Below are 16448 nucleotides of genomic sequence, written 5' to 3' on the forward strand. Positions count from 1 at the left end.
CAGGTTTAGATGTTCGTCTCAGGTCTGTCTGTCCACCTGTCTGTTCACCTCCATCTCTGTGTCCCTCCGTTGCCGTTGCACGTCAGCCTTTCCTCAAGTTTCAATTGGTGGGGCCTGTGGGAACTCAGCAGGTGGCAGAGATAAGTTGGGGGTCAGCGAGCGTTGGGCTACGTGTCACTGTGTCAGGGAGAAAGTAGAGAGAAAGTGTGTGTGGTGTGTGTGTGTGTGTGTGTGTGTGTGTGTGTGTGTGACATAGAGAGGGAAAGAAAATGAAAATGATAATGAGTGAGAAAGAAAGTTATGGAAAGACATCAGTGATGATGATGAACTTCATTTTCACGCCACTTGAAAATACTGAAGGACAATTGTTGCTGTCATACCAACTTGCTTTCTCCTGTATGCAAACATGTAGCATAAGTGTCAGGAAAAAGATGCTATATTTAGAAGTCTTGTTAAAAATCCATTTAAGCACTATCAGACCTTTCATAAACAGCCTCCTGTGTGTGAAAGCTGCCACTTCCTGTGCTTCAGTTTTCCCTCAGATGCTGCCATAAACATTCCACTCCCCTTCCCATCATTCCTGTGGAGAGAGGATTTTGTTTTCCCCTGCAACGACCTCTGAAGTGAGACAAACGTAGGGTTATGGTGTCTACATGTTTAGTATATAGACTAGTGGTTTTTTTTTTTGTGGAACCGATCACCGCTGGTTCTGGGAACTTGAATTGGTTCTAGAAGCTTGGAGCTGGAACAGGTTCTGGTGCGGTGTGTCCATACCTGTTCCACAGGATTCTATCAGCAGCAGGGAGTCTGCGGAGGGCAGATGGCTTATGGCAAAGATGATGTGTACAGGAGGCACTTGTTTTATGGGTCTGGCACATTTGTGTCTCTTTAGGATGTTTTCTTCAGTCGCTTTATATTCCTATTTCTGCTCTAAGCTTGAGTTCATATAAGTCTGCGATGCCTTACTTTATTGCAGTGAAAAGAACTTGAACTTAAAATATTTTTAAATCTTGACTATTATTTCCATGACGGATAGATCTGCCAATGAAAATCGTTGATGCAAATTTCTTAAACCAAACAGATGTAATTATAGTGGTGAAGATATCCTGCTCTATTTTAAAACATGTTATTTTCATGAAATCTATGATAACAAAGGACATGTTATTTCAGTGATATCTATGACAACAAAATATATGTTATTTTCATATATATATTCTTTAAAAAAAATGTTAACTTAATTATAAATATAATATTAAGAGTGTGTGACTAGGTAGGTCACCAGTGATCCATTATTCATTATGTCATTTGAATGACAGAAATACATTCGTACAGTATAACCTTTTTTTTTTTTTTTTACTATTTGAAAATACACACACGTACAGTCCCCTCCATGATTTTTGGCACCCTTGGTAAAGATGAGTAAAAACGGTTATAAGAAATTCACCTTCAGTGAATTAGCTTAATCTCACACTGAAAATGAGAAATCTAACCTTTTAAGTAAATTTATTTTGAGAAAAAAACTCCCTAATCAAGATTATTTTTTTTTTTTTTAACAAAATCACATGTGCGGGACCCTAAACATTCTTATAAACATAATATAACTGAAACATTTTTTCCAATTATATTTCACAAGTTGATCAGAGTGTTTAGGAACTTTCAAGCAGTAATCCATGACTTACTAGGGTATAAATATGACACAGAATATAACACACAGTGACAACAACATGTGAAATATAAGAATATAACACACAGTGACAACAACATGTGATAAGAGAACACACAAATCAGCACACACCAAATGTGTGTTGACCTTCATAAATGGCTATAACAAATAGCTACTTGCCTGACAACGCCCATGTCCACCATTAGGACAATAATTAAACTGTTCAAATCAACCGGAACTCTTACCGGAACTTGCTTGGAAGTGGACCCGAGTCTATTCAGCCCCCACACACAGTGAGGACGATGGAAGAGAGGCTAAAAATCCCTAAGGATGACTGCTGAAGAGAAAAAAGTATCTTGGGGTCACTACCAACTACATGTCAACAGATTAATTGGAAGGCATGTCAGAAATAAAAGCCTTTCCTGTCATATAACCACAGATGTAAGCAGCTGGAATTTGTTTAACACTGCAGGGACTAACTGGTCGTGTTCCATGGTCAGATGAAACGACAATTGAGCTTTTTGGCAGCAAACACTCAAGGTTGGTTTGGCGTAAAAAAGAAGGATGACTATTCTGAAAGAACTTGATGATCTCTATGTTAAGTATGGTGGAAGGTCTGTGATGTTGTGGGGCTGTTTTCCTCCAAAGGTCCTGGGAACCTTGTTTGGGTACATGGCATCATGAAATATCAGGACATTTGAAATCAAAATCTGTCTGCCTCTGCCAAGAAACTAAAACTGGGTTGTCACTGAGTCATCCAGTAGGACAATGATCCAAAACCTATGCCCAGATCAACACAAAAATGGTACACAAAATCAAGATTCTGCCATGGTGGCGACAGTGGTACATGAGGTAGAGAAGTCGTTTAGTAATCAGAAGGTTGCTAGTTCGATTCCCTGTCGAAGCGTCCTTGAGCAAGACACTGAACCCCTAATTGCTCCTGATGTGCAGTGTGCCATCAGTGTAAATGTAAAAAATGTGTATACCTTGTAAGTCGCTTTGGATAAAAGCGTCTGCTAAATGACTAAATGTAATGGTCATGTCAGTCCTAAACCCCATCGAAAACCTGTGGAGTGAGCTAAAGAGGAGAGTGCCCAAGAGAGGACCTGTGGAGTGAGCTGAAGAGGAGAGTGCACAAGAGAGGACCTGTGGAGTGAGCTAAAGAGGAGAGGGCACAAGAGAGGACCTGTGGAGTGAGCTAAAGAGGAGAGTGCACAAGAGAGGACCTGTGGAGTGAGCTGAAGAGGAGAGTGCACAAGAGAGGACCTGTGGAGTGAGCTAAAGAGGAGAGTGCACAAGAGAGGACCTGAGGAGAGTGCACAAGAGAGGACCTGTGGAGTGAGCTAAAGAGGAGAGTGCACAAGAGAGGACCAGGGACCCTGGACGATCTGGTGAATTTCTGTAAAGAGGAATGCTCTCAAATGCCCTGCTCTGTATTCACCAACCTTATAAGATGTTAGAGGAGAAGACCCTGTGCTCTGTTTTATTGGCAAAGGGAGGTTGTACAACATGTACAACAACGATTATTTATTTATTTATGTATTTATTTTTTAGAATAGATTTCTTTGATTTAAAGGTTCGATTTTTCTCATTATTTCAATGTGAGGCTAAGTTTGTACAACATGTACAACAACAATCATTTATTTATGTATTCATTTTTTAGAATAGATTTATTTGATTTAAAGGTTGGATTTTTATCATTATTTCAATGTGAGGCTAAGCTATTTAACTAGGGTGTTTTCCCCCCCACTTTTTTTCTTATTTCTACTAGGGGTGCCAATAATTGTGGAGGGGACTGTATACAAGAAATGATGTGTGTGAAATAATAATGTTTGACTGTATTGATTGGTTTTCTGTAACAGTTATTATGATTACTCTCATTATGTTTTCCCAACTCCACAGTTGGTGGGCGGGTGAAGATAGAAACAGCAAGTTGTGTTTGGGTTTGTGTATTTGGCTCATTTCAACATATTCCGTCTGGTTGTAAAGCTATCTTGACCCGGTATCTCTACTGGTGGAGACATAATCAGGTTTTAAAATCATATGCGTGTTTGTCTGAGAATAAACAAGCTGGTGTTAACTCTTTGCCGGTTAAAGACAGGGACAGTAGAATTTATTTTGTGTGAGGGGAATAAAAGTGGACATTAGGCACGTACAAACAGTTCTGGCAATGGGGAGACAGACGGTGTGGCTAAATCAACCACAACACTTCTCAGGGGGGTACCCACCACCACCCCTTACCCTGGATAGCAGGTGGCGTGCCATAATGAGATTGATGCTTAGATAATTAGGCAGTGCATTGTTTAGATAATTACGCAGTGCATTGTTCAGATGCTTTTATGTTTCTCTGTGCATGCTACAAAATATAAGAATGATTATATTGATTTGGAATGTGAAGTCTCTTAATATTCTATTCCTTAGAAAACACATGACAGAAATGAGGGATTTATGAATGGAGGAATGTGCATGTAGGAAAACATACTTTTCTCTAATGGTTACTGGTGTCCAATACATTCAGTAATCATTGAACTACTCTAGGTGTTTCTTGGAATCAGTGCACCTAAAGGACCAGCACCTTTATTTAGAGGTAAGTTGGTGTGTTTACTATGTATGATGTGAATATAGCTGGAGGCATCAGTAGTACCGATGGCTTGTTTTTCTGCTGTTGTGGCTTAAGGCAACACATCCTCTAGTGGAGATTTAAAATCACTGCAGGCAGTTTGCAACTGCATGCCCTTGCATGTGAAAAGGCTGGCAATTGAACTAAAGTCAGTATAACCAATGTGCTGTCTGCTGTGATATCCCATTTCAAATCCTTGTCAGGTTCACATAACATTGTGTGCAGAATTTGAATAACTGAATGTATTGGCCCTCATGGTTCAGGGCTTTTCCTCAAGGTCAGGTTCTCATGGATCAGAACAAGCTTTTCTGGAGGGAGAGAGGAACCAACACAGAATAGAAACAGAGAAAGTCTCGTTGTACCCTCCATGTTGTTAACAGTAGCCAGTCAGTGTAATGCTCCCTGCTGTATCTCTGGGCAGCCATCCAGCTCTTGCTGTTGTTCACAAAGTTGTGCCACCAGGGGATGGATGCAAGGGCATGAATCCCCCTAAGAGACCATCAGTCTGTCATTAATATTTATTATTATTACACGGCTCCTCGGAATGTTGCACAAAGTTCCATTGAATTGAATGGCCCATCCCAACGTTCAGAGGTCTGATATTTCTTTATAATGGCCGCCGCAAAACATTAATGACCACAGCCATTGGCAAGGGGGTTTGTGCTTCTATCTCACATCTATCATATCATACCGCAAGTAGCCCGTTCACTTCTCATAACGGAAATTCATTGTAACTGAAAGTCCACTGCATGTCGGCGTCATGTTTGTCCTTTTTGGATTTATTATGCGATACTGACTGGTGGAGTATACATTATCCCTTACAAATTGAATAAATTGCAGTGTTTTTTGTTGTTTGGTTGAATGAGATCTGAATACAGAAGGTTATCATTATCATCAGCTTGTCCCCTATGCATTTCTTTTGGTCATCATCATTATCATTTGTTAACGGAAATGAGCGGAAAATGCTGGAAACAAAATTCTGGCCACATTTAGATGCTGAACTTCCCCCCTCGATTCCCGTGCAACACTGTCTTCATCATTTCCAAACAGTCGACATGTCATGATTAAGATGTCTGTTTCTCTCTATGGTACAAAATAGATAGATAGAAACCCATACACTTGTCTTGTCAAAGCCCTTGCACTGCCAATTTGTCTGTAAGGCCCAACTGTCAAACTGACATCCTTCTCCAGCTCTCCACCTGCATCAGACACACAGGGCAATGACCTGTGAGGGGCAGGAGAAATGGGAAGAAATGCTCCATGACTGATTAATGTGACACCTGTGTGACACGTACACGCACAGCTCACAGCCTCACTGCCAATGTGAAGTGTGTTGATGTGTGCTGCCTGTGTCACAGTATATTAGTATATTTTAGATAATAAGGATGTGCCTCAATGCTGTTGTTTTAAATGATTCTCTGATTTAATTTTTTTTTTTACTTAATGTTATTTTATTTATTTATTTTTTTACTTAATTTCTGAGTTGTTTAATGTGTTTTTTTTAATGTATTTTGTCTGTTTCGTTTTGTTATGGTTTGTTTATGTATTGTTCTTCTATACTATGTAGCCTCAATCAGGGCATTGCTGCAAAAGAGCCCTGTGCTCAGTCAATTTCTCCCTGAATAAACAATGATGATGATGATGATATTATTATATTCATGCCTATTTTTCATCATGTGCTGCGGGATTCATTCTTTCTGGAGAGAGAGTGATAGGTAAAGAGAGCTACACAGTAACGTCAGCATACCACAGCACAACATAAGATGTCTAAATAGTTGAGTACTTACAGGTATTCTCAGTGACTTTGGCACACTTCTCAGGTCCGAGGGGTCGAAACTACTTGTTCAACTTTCACACCATTAAAGACACAGGAGCTCTTACAGAGCAGTTCAGACAGAGGGTGAATAGAGGTGTACAGTATAAGAAAAACGATGTGTTTTATATGTGATATGTAACTCCAAAATATATTTATGAACATTGAAAATGAGCACAATAGGTCCTCTTTAAAGACTGATATACTGTATCACAATGACACATTTTGAGATTTTTTTTCCATTTACAAAAGAAGACTAATCTGTCATCTGTGGCTGCTGTGTCTAGTCAGTCATATTGTTTGTGTCCATCTGCTTGTAAAGGGATGTAAGCAAAGGTAAGCTGTTAATCGATATGAGAGCAAGAGGTCAGGACTAATCACAGGTTATGACAAAATGGTAAAGTAACACGGAGTAAGAGAGGGCCCAACAAAAATGACAGGAACAGCTGTTTTTGTGTTCCAAATCACCACAGGAAACATGTTGAATGTAGGATGAGAGAGTGAATATGAGAGAGATATAATGTGTATGAAAGAGTGAATATGAGGGAGATATAATGTGTATGAAAGTGAATATGAGAGAGAGAGATAGAATGAGCATGAAAGAGTGAATATGAGAGAGAGAGAATGAATGGTAACCGACAGAGAGCTTGTGACCTGTCAGCATCCCATCTCAAAGAGCAAAGGTCATCTGAGTTTTGGAACTCTTCAGCTACACCAACACGCTCCTGTATAATGGGCCTAGATGGGCTTCATGTCTGTGTAAGAGTGTTAGGGAGATCAGATTAATGAAGAGGGCACATTCACAGGCTCTATGTGCTTATGCAGGTGTCAATGCCTCATGGATCTCCAACTGGCCTGCCATAGGCTGCTTACCCTCATCGCTAATTAATAAAGGATTAATAAAGTATCCATCTATCTATCTATTTCTGAAATCATTAGTAAGAAGATGCCAGTGGCCACATTTACACAGTGAAAAATAATATCAGGTTGGAGCATCATCTCATGTGTGTGTGTGTGTGTGTGTGTGTGTGTGTGTGATTGTGTTTTAAAATTCAGGTTTTGATCTCGAGACCTAGTATTCACATCTCACACCATCATACTACTGAAGAAGCTAAATCTATGATCTATGGTTGCCTACACTGAGATCTTCAGGAAAGACCTGAACGATGGTTTGAGAATCCAATATCTGTCTGTTAGTGATTTCTAAAAGCGTCAACACATATAGTGTGGCTCTGGCCCCTCCAGTGGAGGGTTGAGATGCTGTTTATTCCCCCCAGAGTCTCTGACCTGCAGTCCAACAGTGATTCCCCCTGTGACTGGAGTTGCTGTGTTGTGTGTGGGGCAGGGGGGGGTTGGGTACTTATAATGCAGTGATCGATGGAGAGAAGTGAAGCATGGGAAGACCCTATGGTCCCTCCCTCAATGGATTTTAGGATTAAAGATCTTACGATGACCACTGGATGGCAGACACATCTCAGGATGGTTCACCTGAGCTCGTGCTGGGACGGGCTCATTTGCAGAACTCGGCAGCAAACACACGGCACAAAACATTCTCTGCTTTGAATACACCACACGTTTGAGACAAGACTGTTTACAGTGCTCATTATATGAAATCAATGGCATCGTATGTTCAGTCATGTAAGGATTTTGGATTATTAACTGAGTAGTCTAAGAATGACATTTAATGTAAATAGTAGACAGTTTGCAGTATAAAGCACAAAGAGCACAAAGGGTGGTGTGTAGTGAAGAGCAAAGAGTAGCGTGTAGTGTGAGTGTGAGTTAAATGCAGAAACGAATATGACCACTGCATAAAGTGGAAGAATGAGCAAGTATTCAAAATAATAAAAAATAAAAAATATTGAAAAAGATTAATACATAGTTATTAAGATGCACACATTTTTTTTTATTATGTTTTATACATCACCCCTTTATGGCAATTCATTGATCACAATTTTTTATTTTATTTTAGAAAAACCATAAGCAAATATTACTCACTTTGAGAACATTTTGGAATATTTCACGTGGGTTGGTTCTTTTCTTTTCAAACAGGATGGTTTTTACAACCTTTTTATTTTGCCAACAGTGTGCAGATGGCAGAGGGCAGAAGCTGTTCTACAACCAATACTTTGAATGCTGGCTCTCTTCATTTGTATTCACTATCAGTCTTCTACGTATCATATACCATCTTGTGTGAATCACGTAATCTTGTACGTATGTAAAGTGCTACATGTATGCTAATCATGATGCGTGTATGAGAATGCTTTGTAAAGTGCTTTGAGACCATTTCAATTTTTATTGAAAGGTGTCAGTTGCAGTGCCCATTACGGACAAAATTGCCATAAAAATGTCGGCGTTCATAATAAGCTGTGACTCTGGTGAAAGATGAGTTCATAACAGGCTGTGTCTCTGGTGAGAGATGAGTTCATAACAGGCTGTGGTGAAAGATGAGAGATGAGGTCATGGCAGGTATGTGGCTCCTGTGCACATTGCTCTAACCCACATCTTATTTTCACTTAAGCCAACACTACTCAGCCCCTATGAAACCCCCCGAGGGCTCTGTCCACCTCAGGCCGTTCCCTTAAGCGATCAGTGTGATCGAGAGCCGAGAGAGACAAAGGCAGGAGAGGAATGGAGAGGGTCAGCATGTGAACGGAGAAAACAGATGACCTTTTTCACTCTGAGTGAATTCTCCTCCTCTTCCATGAGCCAAGTAAACATCACAGTCTTCTTTTGACCCAAGGGAACATAAAACCTTCAGCAGAAGGAGTGCCTGCAAAACCTCTTGACATACCAAGTTTACTTTGGAGCCTTTAAAACACCGGATTTGAGGAGGAGGAGGGTCATTACTCGCCACGTTAAACAAGACGAGTGTCATAAACTGCACCGTTAAAAAGCTTGGCCTGAAAAAGCCCAAAACACACAGATGGGCTGGGGACTGAAGGCGCAGAGGTACATTACAGGCCACAATATGGCTTAGGGACACACACACACACGCACGCACACACACACACACACACACACAAACACGCACACACACACACACACACACGCACACACACATACACACACACGCGCACACACACACACAGACGCACACACACACACACACTCTCTCTCTCACACACACACACACACACACACACACAAAAGCACTGCTGCTAGGTCCTGTGTCTGTCTTGTTGTGGTGGTCTCTAGTGTAAGATACATGAAATGAGATAAAAACACAGAATGACATGGCACACATTGAAAAAAAACTGTTATTCCAAATCCTCCATGATGTTTTAAAGGATAAATCTTGTCTAGCAAAAAAAAAAATGTTAAGACAGGACATGTTAAACAGATAAGGGTAAGAATCATAAAACAGCATGGGGATGAGGAAGGGGCAGCGCAGAAGAGAAAATGTGCCAGCCGAGAAAAAAACTGGAGGTTCAGTGATTCAAGCCTTCATGAGACCATCAACATTCTGTAAGCTTTTCTGGCCAAAAAAAACCACGGCGACGCCAGAGACAGGAGTCTGTGTAGGGAATTTAACAAGATAGCTACAGCATAATATGGCATTAGAACTAAATGGCTTAAATTTTAAGTAGTGACACCAGTGGTATCGGAATTCACAGGCTGTTGGAGAAGAACGAATCCTTTGTAAAGTATCTGATGGACTTTTATCTGGTGCCAAGGGATCTGTGTTGGAGGTTGTGCTTGGAAGGCAGTAGAGAATTCAGCAGATGTATTTGCATGCGTCAGATGAAACATGATAAGACGGTGGAGGATTTTTCAAATCAGCTTTTTGTGTGCAAATGTTGCAAAACAAATACCACATTTTCTGGATGAAAACCACATATTCTCTGGGGGGCACTGTGGCGCAAGCAGTAGCCCCAACCACATTCGGGCTTGACACCCATGGAGGACACGGGTTCGAATCCGGCCCGATGTCATTTCTCCTGTCCACTCCCCAGCTCTTCTCCCTCTCATTTCCTGTCCCACTCTTCACTGCACTATTGATCAAAGGCACAAAAAGCCCAAAAATAAATCTTAAAAAAAAAAGAAAACCACATACTCTCACTGTTTCATTGTCAGTATAAAAATGTGATCCGTTCCAAATGGAGACACTGAAATCAAATAGCAATGTATTGCGCTATAAAACAAGTATATAACTATACCTGTGTGTGAAGGGGGTTTAGGCACTGGGCTCTGTAAAGCGCCTTGAAACAATTGTATTGTTGTTTTTATTGTTAAAATGTAATCGAATTTAATTGAACTTCTTCAGCTAATCTTACTGCTAAATCTCATTAAACATGTTGTGATGGTAGTGTCATCGTGTAGATGACGAACTCTGAGTTACTAAATCAGGTTGAAGCTATGAGGATTATAGCCTCAGTCAAGTGCAGATGTAAACCTGTCACAGACTTTCTCCTGACGAGAGTCCCTTATGCAACATAATAATCCAAACATAAGCCTCTATAATGACCTTACGTCACTTTTAACCGTGGTGACAACTCTCACGTCATTCCTGGGAAGCTTTCTCACCTGTTTCTCAGCCCTCGGTGATGGTTATTGAGATGAGGGGAACTCAGAGAGAGAAATTCTGTTGTTGAAATGGTTGAGATGGTGTCTCTCAGTTAGCTAGCTGTAATAAGAGGCGCTTAGATAAATGCACTTGACTCAAGATCATGCAAGTGTTCTGAAGAGGTCAAGAGCCCACTTGACAGCGACTCCAATCACAAAATACAAGAGCATGATTGAAGAATAGAGAGTTAATCCCTGTGAATCACTCTGACTCATTGAAAGAGAGTGAGTGTGAGTGTGTGTGTGTGTGTGTGTGTGTGTGTGTGTGTGTGTGTGTGTGTGTGTGAAATCCTACAAATGAGGACGAAATACTACAGAACAGAAATCGTGTATGCATTCAGGCAGTTAAAGGAATATTCTAATTGTCAAATTAAATCAGATGATGTCAAAACATCCAGACCTATTAAGGTGGCTGTATTTGATTTCATAGGGCCAAAACTATTCATTAAAAGCTCATGGAAAACTATTCAACAGAAAGCCAGTCACAAGCCATTATTATTATTAAGCTTGCCTAAAATGTACTCTTTTTCCTTACTTCAACAGTGAGAAAGTATGTCAGCATCTCAGACTGTAAATGTAAATGACATCAGGCCTTTGTTATCATCAAAACCTCATCTTGCATTTTGCAGATCCGTATAATCTTACATTAATGACTAACAGATCCGTATAATCTTACATTAATGACACACAGATCCGTATAATCTTACATTAGTGACACACAGATCCGTATAATCTTACATTAGTGACACACAGGCAGAGGTGGAAAAGCTTCAGTAAAAGTAAAAGTCTTACCAGGTGTTTGTTCCATACACTCACTAAACCAGCTGATTCTAATTAGCACAACTCCTCAGCCAGGTAGATGAGCTAAGTGAAATCACCTGTTTTAAATACACAGGTAGAATTAATACATGGTAGCACTTTTACTTTCTAGAGTTTTTCCCCTCAGCACATAGATATACATTATGTGCCGAACTGGTAGGAAGGGGTTCATAATTTTGGTGTTAATAAACACCTTACTTTACCAAAACCTTGGCTTGGACAGGTCTGTTTGACATCATAAGAAAATATCCACATGGTTTGAGGCACGTGTGCAATGATTTCTGTGTCAATTTAATGCAAACCTGCTACCCCAATGTTTTTGTTTACACCATGAAACTAAAAAAGATAAATAAAGCATATTTTTAACACCAAACATGCCTTGAAGGATCAACTACATGAGTTTTGCCACTAAAATACTAATTGAAAAAGAAAACATCAGAGAGGTACCCCTGCTCCAGGTAAAACTAAATGAATGTCTCAACTGTATTCAAATCACACAAACACATTTAGGCTACAGTTACATTGCTGTAGGTTAGGTTTATAATATATAGTATATGTAATATAATTATAATATATTTATAAGGACCCCCTCGAAAACGAGATGCTGTATCTCAAGGGGTTATCCTCCAAACAATAAATTTCAATTTAAAAAATAATTAAAAGCTTGAACTACAGTAGGGAGAACTGGGTCAGGAGTGATGAAGCAACCTGCATTGGGGGGACATACATCAGAGATAATTTTATTATGGAAACATAGCTTAGAGTTTGACATATCAGAATATAACAAGCCACCTGAGAACAGTGAGAATGATATATACACACACACTGTTCTTAACCAGTATTTGGTGTGCAGCATCTTTAAACTGACAAACATTGACTTCAGCTGAAATTAAGAAACCAAGGAATTGATTTATGCCTTGACACGCCAAAGAGCCATGACTGATCAGTTAGAATGGTGTAAACACAGTTTAATATCAGTTAGAATGGCGTAAACACACAGTTTAATATCTGTTAGAATGGTTTAAACACACAGTTTAATATCAGTTAGAATTGTTTAAACACACAGTTTAATATCTGTTAGAATTGTTTAAACACACAGTTTAATATCTGTTAGAATGATATAAACACACAGTTTAATATCTGTTAGAATGGTGTAAACATACAGTTTAATATCTGTTAAAATGGTGTAAACACACAGTTTAATATCTGTTAGAATTGTGTAAACACACAGTTTAATATCTGTTAGAATGGTCTAAACATACAGTTTAATATCTGTTAGAATTGTGTAAACACACAGTTTAATATCAGTTAAAATGGTGTAAACACACAGTTTAATATCTGTTTAAGCCACATCCTTTGCTACAGAGAACCCATTCACCTGGGCATCAACTGCACATCATAGCTATTGAATGGAATATTTTACATGCTGTCACACAAACACACACACACACACGTGTGCACATACATGTGTGCATGTACATACACACACACGCACACACACAAAAATAGAGACAGGGAGAAAGTTATACATAGAAAGGAAGAGTGAGAGAAAGAGAGCTGATGTCACCATAGTCCAATCCTCTTATTCAGCAGTTTCACAGCCAGGTATGCATACACATGCCTTTAAGATTATGTAAGCATGATAGTGCAGGGCAGGACAGGGTCAAAGGACAACCAGTCTTGTACAGTCTTACGAGGAGTTTTGTTTACCTTTTTTTTTTACTGATAACTATTTACTTTTGGTGTCTTTCTGAATACAGTATTATTCACCAAAATACAGTATATACTGTAAATGGGTGCTTAGATATAACAAATTTTCATAAATTCAATATATAAATGATATATTGACGCAATCACACTGCCGTGGTTAAAAGCAGTGATATAAAACAACACACACCAGGCATTCACTGATTAACTAGAATTGAACTGAACTAGAACTATGTGTCACTCTTCATGCACAGAATGGGGAATCAAGATTCTGATTAGCATGACTGTTAGCAACAGTGCTACACAGTGCTGTTTTCCATTGAAAACACGTGAGAAAGTACAACAGTGCTTCAGCAGAAACTGGCTGCCTCCCAGAACTGCTTACATAATTAGCCAGCACCACAACCAGAACACACAGTCCTACAGTATCGAACTAATTGGGGCCAATTGTGATGCACATGTTTTTCATCACAAGCTAGCGAATAACTAGCTCCACTTAAGTCTGCCCTAAAATACACCTATGCACAATCTTTTGATCCTGTGATCTGAGTCTATGTAGTAGAGGGGGAGGATGGAAAAAAGATGAGCCTGGATGTACTAGAAGGTTCTGAGGGTGTGCGTAGGCTCTACCTGAGGTGGGATAAGCTTTAAGGGGTATAAAAGCAAAGGGATGGACAGTCAGGAAAGCATCCGAGAGAGACTGCAGAAAGAAAGCGAAGACTTTCTTCACACACCTTTGTTTTGCATCTCTGCACTTGCTCTTCCGCAAGGTAAGAAAAATAATACAACATTACGACTTCTGTGATTTTGAATGCTAAATACTAAATTGCTGCAGTGTTTTGTTAATACAGTAGACTGACTCTCTGGATTGGCTCAGTAGCATTTGATGAAATGTCTATTTGAAAAAACTGTACCAATGGTGTTATGAAAAGAGCCCAAGCCAGAGCAGAGCTGATGCTAGCAAAGGAAGATACTGTAGTATGCTGTTATAGAGAAGATAACATGGCATACTAACAGAAGACAGAGTATGCACTACTTGTTTCCAAGAGAAATGACTACCACACTGAAAAGCATATTTGGCCAGGATTGTGGAGTAACTAGTCACATGTGACAGAGTTACATAATTGAATTACAAAATAAATGTAATCGCAACCCATTACAGCTACGGAGAAAAAAAAATTGGTGATTACAAAGGGGTTACATATTCTTTTCGGTGAAAGAGCACGCACAGAAAAATGCTGAGTTAAGGGAGAGATGCACAGAGCACGCACAGAAAAATGCTGACACAGTTGCACAGAAAAGGAGAGAGATCTGAATGCAGATGGTGCTTCAAAGGCATCACTGGTTTAGATCAGAGTAGCACATTTGGCTAAAAGAAGGGGAAAAAAAACCTCCGGCACTTCCTCAAAATTCCATAGGGGATACAATGGGAAACAGAGAGTCCAGAATTACAGAGGTGTGGAGGAAGGACTGAAAAGGGTTTAGGGCAGCACTAGGGAATCCCTAATACTGCCCACAGAGGTGCTGGAACGGTTTGGTTCGTTTGTAATCTGACACTCCCTGAGATTAGTGCTTAGGCAGTTGGTAATTACAACTGTTTGTGTGACTGTTAAATCAACAGATGTTAATTAATGTAGCTTAATCTGTCAGGATTAACCTACCAGGTTGGGGTTCGCAAAGTCAACAAACAAGGAAGGATTACACATGGGGCCTAGTACAGAGATGACATAACTCTAAGCGGTGTGGCACATTGGAAACAGCCTTTATTTCTATTTCTGATCAGTTACTTATTCTTTGTAAATGTTGATTCATCTTTTAGTAAAAATGATTCAATTCGGGCATTTGAAGCTAAAAGGTTCTTGCTCTGACTTCCAGAAAAACAACCGCAATGGACGTCGCTACCGCCGCAGACAAGAAGGGACCCCCCAGGTTCAAGCAGAGGGCTGCCCGCGTCTTCAAGAGCAAGGCCCCCAAGCCTGGCCAGAAGGGGTAAGCGAGACGATGACAGAATAGCCCAAAATACCGATCAAGCGCTCTTTTTGGTTATGAAAATAATTGGTTTGACAGTCTCTGTAGTAATTCATTCGAAACATATCCAAAACATCAGTAGGATGAGCATGTCAATTCCACATATTCTATGTTATAGATTCATATATTGCTATTCTAAAAGGAAATGAATGGAGTTTGATGCTAATTTTTACCAATCTTCAGGTTTGGCGATGACATTCCCGGGATGGAGGGCCTCGGCACTGGTAAGAATCAAACCAAAGCACTTTTCCAGCGCAAGTTTATGTAGAGTAAATTCAAGTTTGCTGTGAGCACTCCTGATATTGTCTGTGAAAGACAAGCACATCACTCTCGTTAATAATAACGTTAAACTACATTGTTCACCTTTCCTTTGTCCTAATTTCTCTCTCCTTCTCACTCGCTCTCTCTCTCTCTCTCTCTCTCTTACAGACTTCACCGTGGTCTGCCCATGGGAGGCGTTTGGTGACATGGAGCTCAGTGACCTGGCTAAATACGGAATTGTGTAGCTCCTCACCCCATCGTCCTCGACTCTTCATGACCTACCTCTCCTCCGGACAAGACTCCCACCGGTCAGCAAGTGTGCATTTGCTCTCTCAGTGGTCAGCCGCGAACCATCGGTTTTAAAAACGTGGATGACAACAATGGTTTTACACGTTTGGCTCATAATTGTAACGGACATATCGACCTACAACATGCACCTTGAATTTCCTTAAAGGCATGACCTTTGTTTGAGCGACTGCTACAGATATCGCATGCTGTTGGACACTATCTTGTGAGGGTATCTCAAATTTGGTTGCGATATCACAAAGATTATGGACTCCTTGCTCCTGCCTTTTTACCCTGCTGTCTCTTCCCTCAAATGTGATGAAAATGCAGATGTCTATTTATGTGTACAGAGTTCTATTTTTATGAAATCTGGATCAATTCAGATGTGAAATCAGGATCAATTCAGATATGAAATCTGGATCAATTCAGCTATGAAATTATCTCAGCATTTGGCATTCTAGTAGAATTCCACAAATAAATGCAGTATTTTCCAATCATGCTTTCACTCAAACTTCTTGACTCCTCTTCAAATGTACAAACACATATATGTGGACTTCCCATGGTGTCCCCATGGGTGAACAGTGATTTCCCTCTTTGACTCTTAAAGGTGTAGTCTTTGATTAATCCATTAGACTTCTCAGTCAAATTCAACTAAACTCACCTTACATCCCTCTAGTGGTCTGCCCAGT

At 40.0% G+C, this 16448-nt stretch overlaps 1 protein-coding gene across 1 annotated transcript; it reads left to right on the plus strand.

Moving 5' to 3' along the window:
- Nucleotides 1-13857: 13857 nt before the first annotated feature.
- LOC105910165 (retinal cone rhodopsin-sensitive cGMP 3',5'-cyclic phosphodiesterase subunit gamma-like) lies at nt 13858-15950 on the plus strand. The gene is made up of 4 exons (XM_012838853.2): nt 13858-13955; nt 15061-15174; nt 15397-15437; nt 15643-15950. The coding sequence occupies exons 2-4, from the start codon at nt 15074-15076 to the stop codon at nt 15717-15719; spliced, it is 219 nt and encodes a 72-aa protein (XP_012694307.1). The 5' UTR covers nt 13858-13955; nt 15061-15073; the 3' UTR covers nt 15720-15950.
- Nucleotides 15951-16448: the final 498 nt, after the last annotated feature.

This window comes from Clupea harengus, chromosome 26, assembly GCF_900700415.2.
Source record: "Clupea harengus chromosome 26, Ch_v2.0.2, whole genome shotgun sequence".
NCBI lineage: Eukaryota > Metazoa > Chordata > Actinopteri > Clupeiformes > Clupeidae > Clupea > Clupea harengus.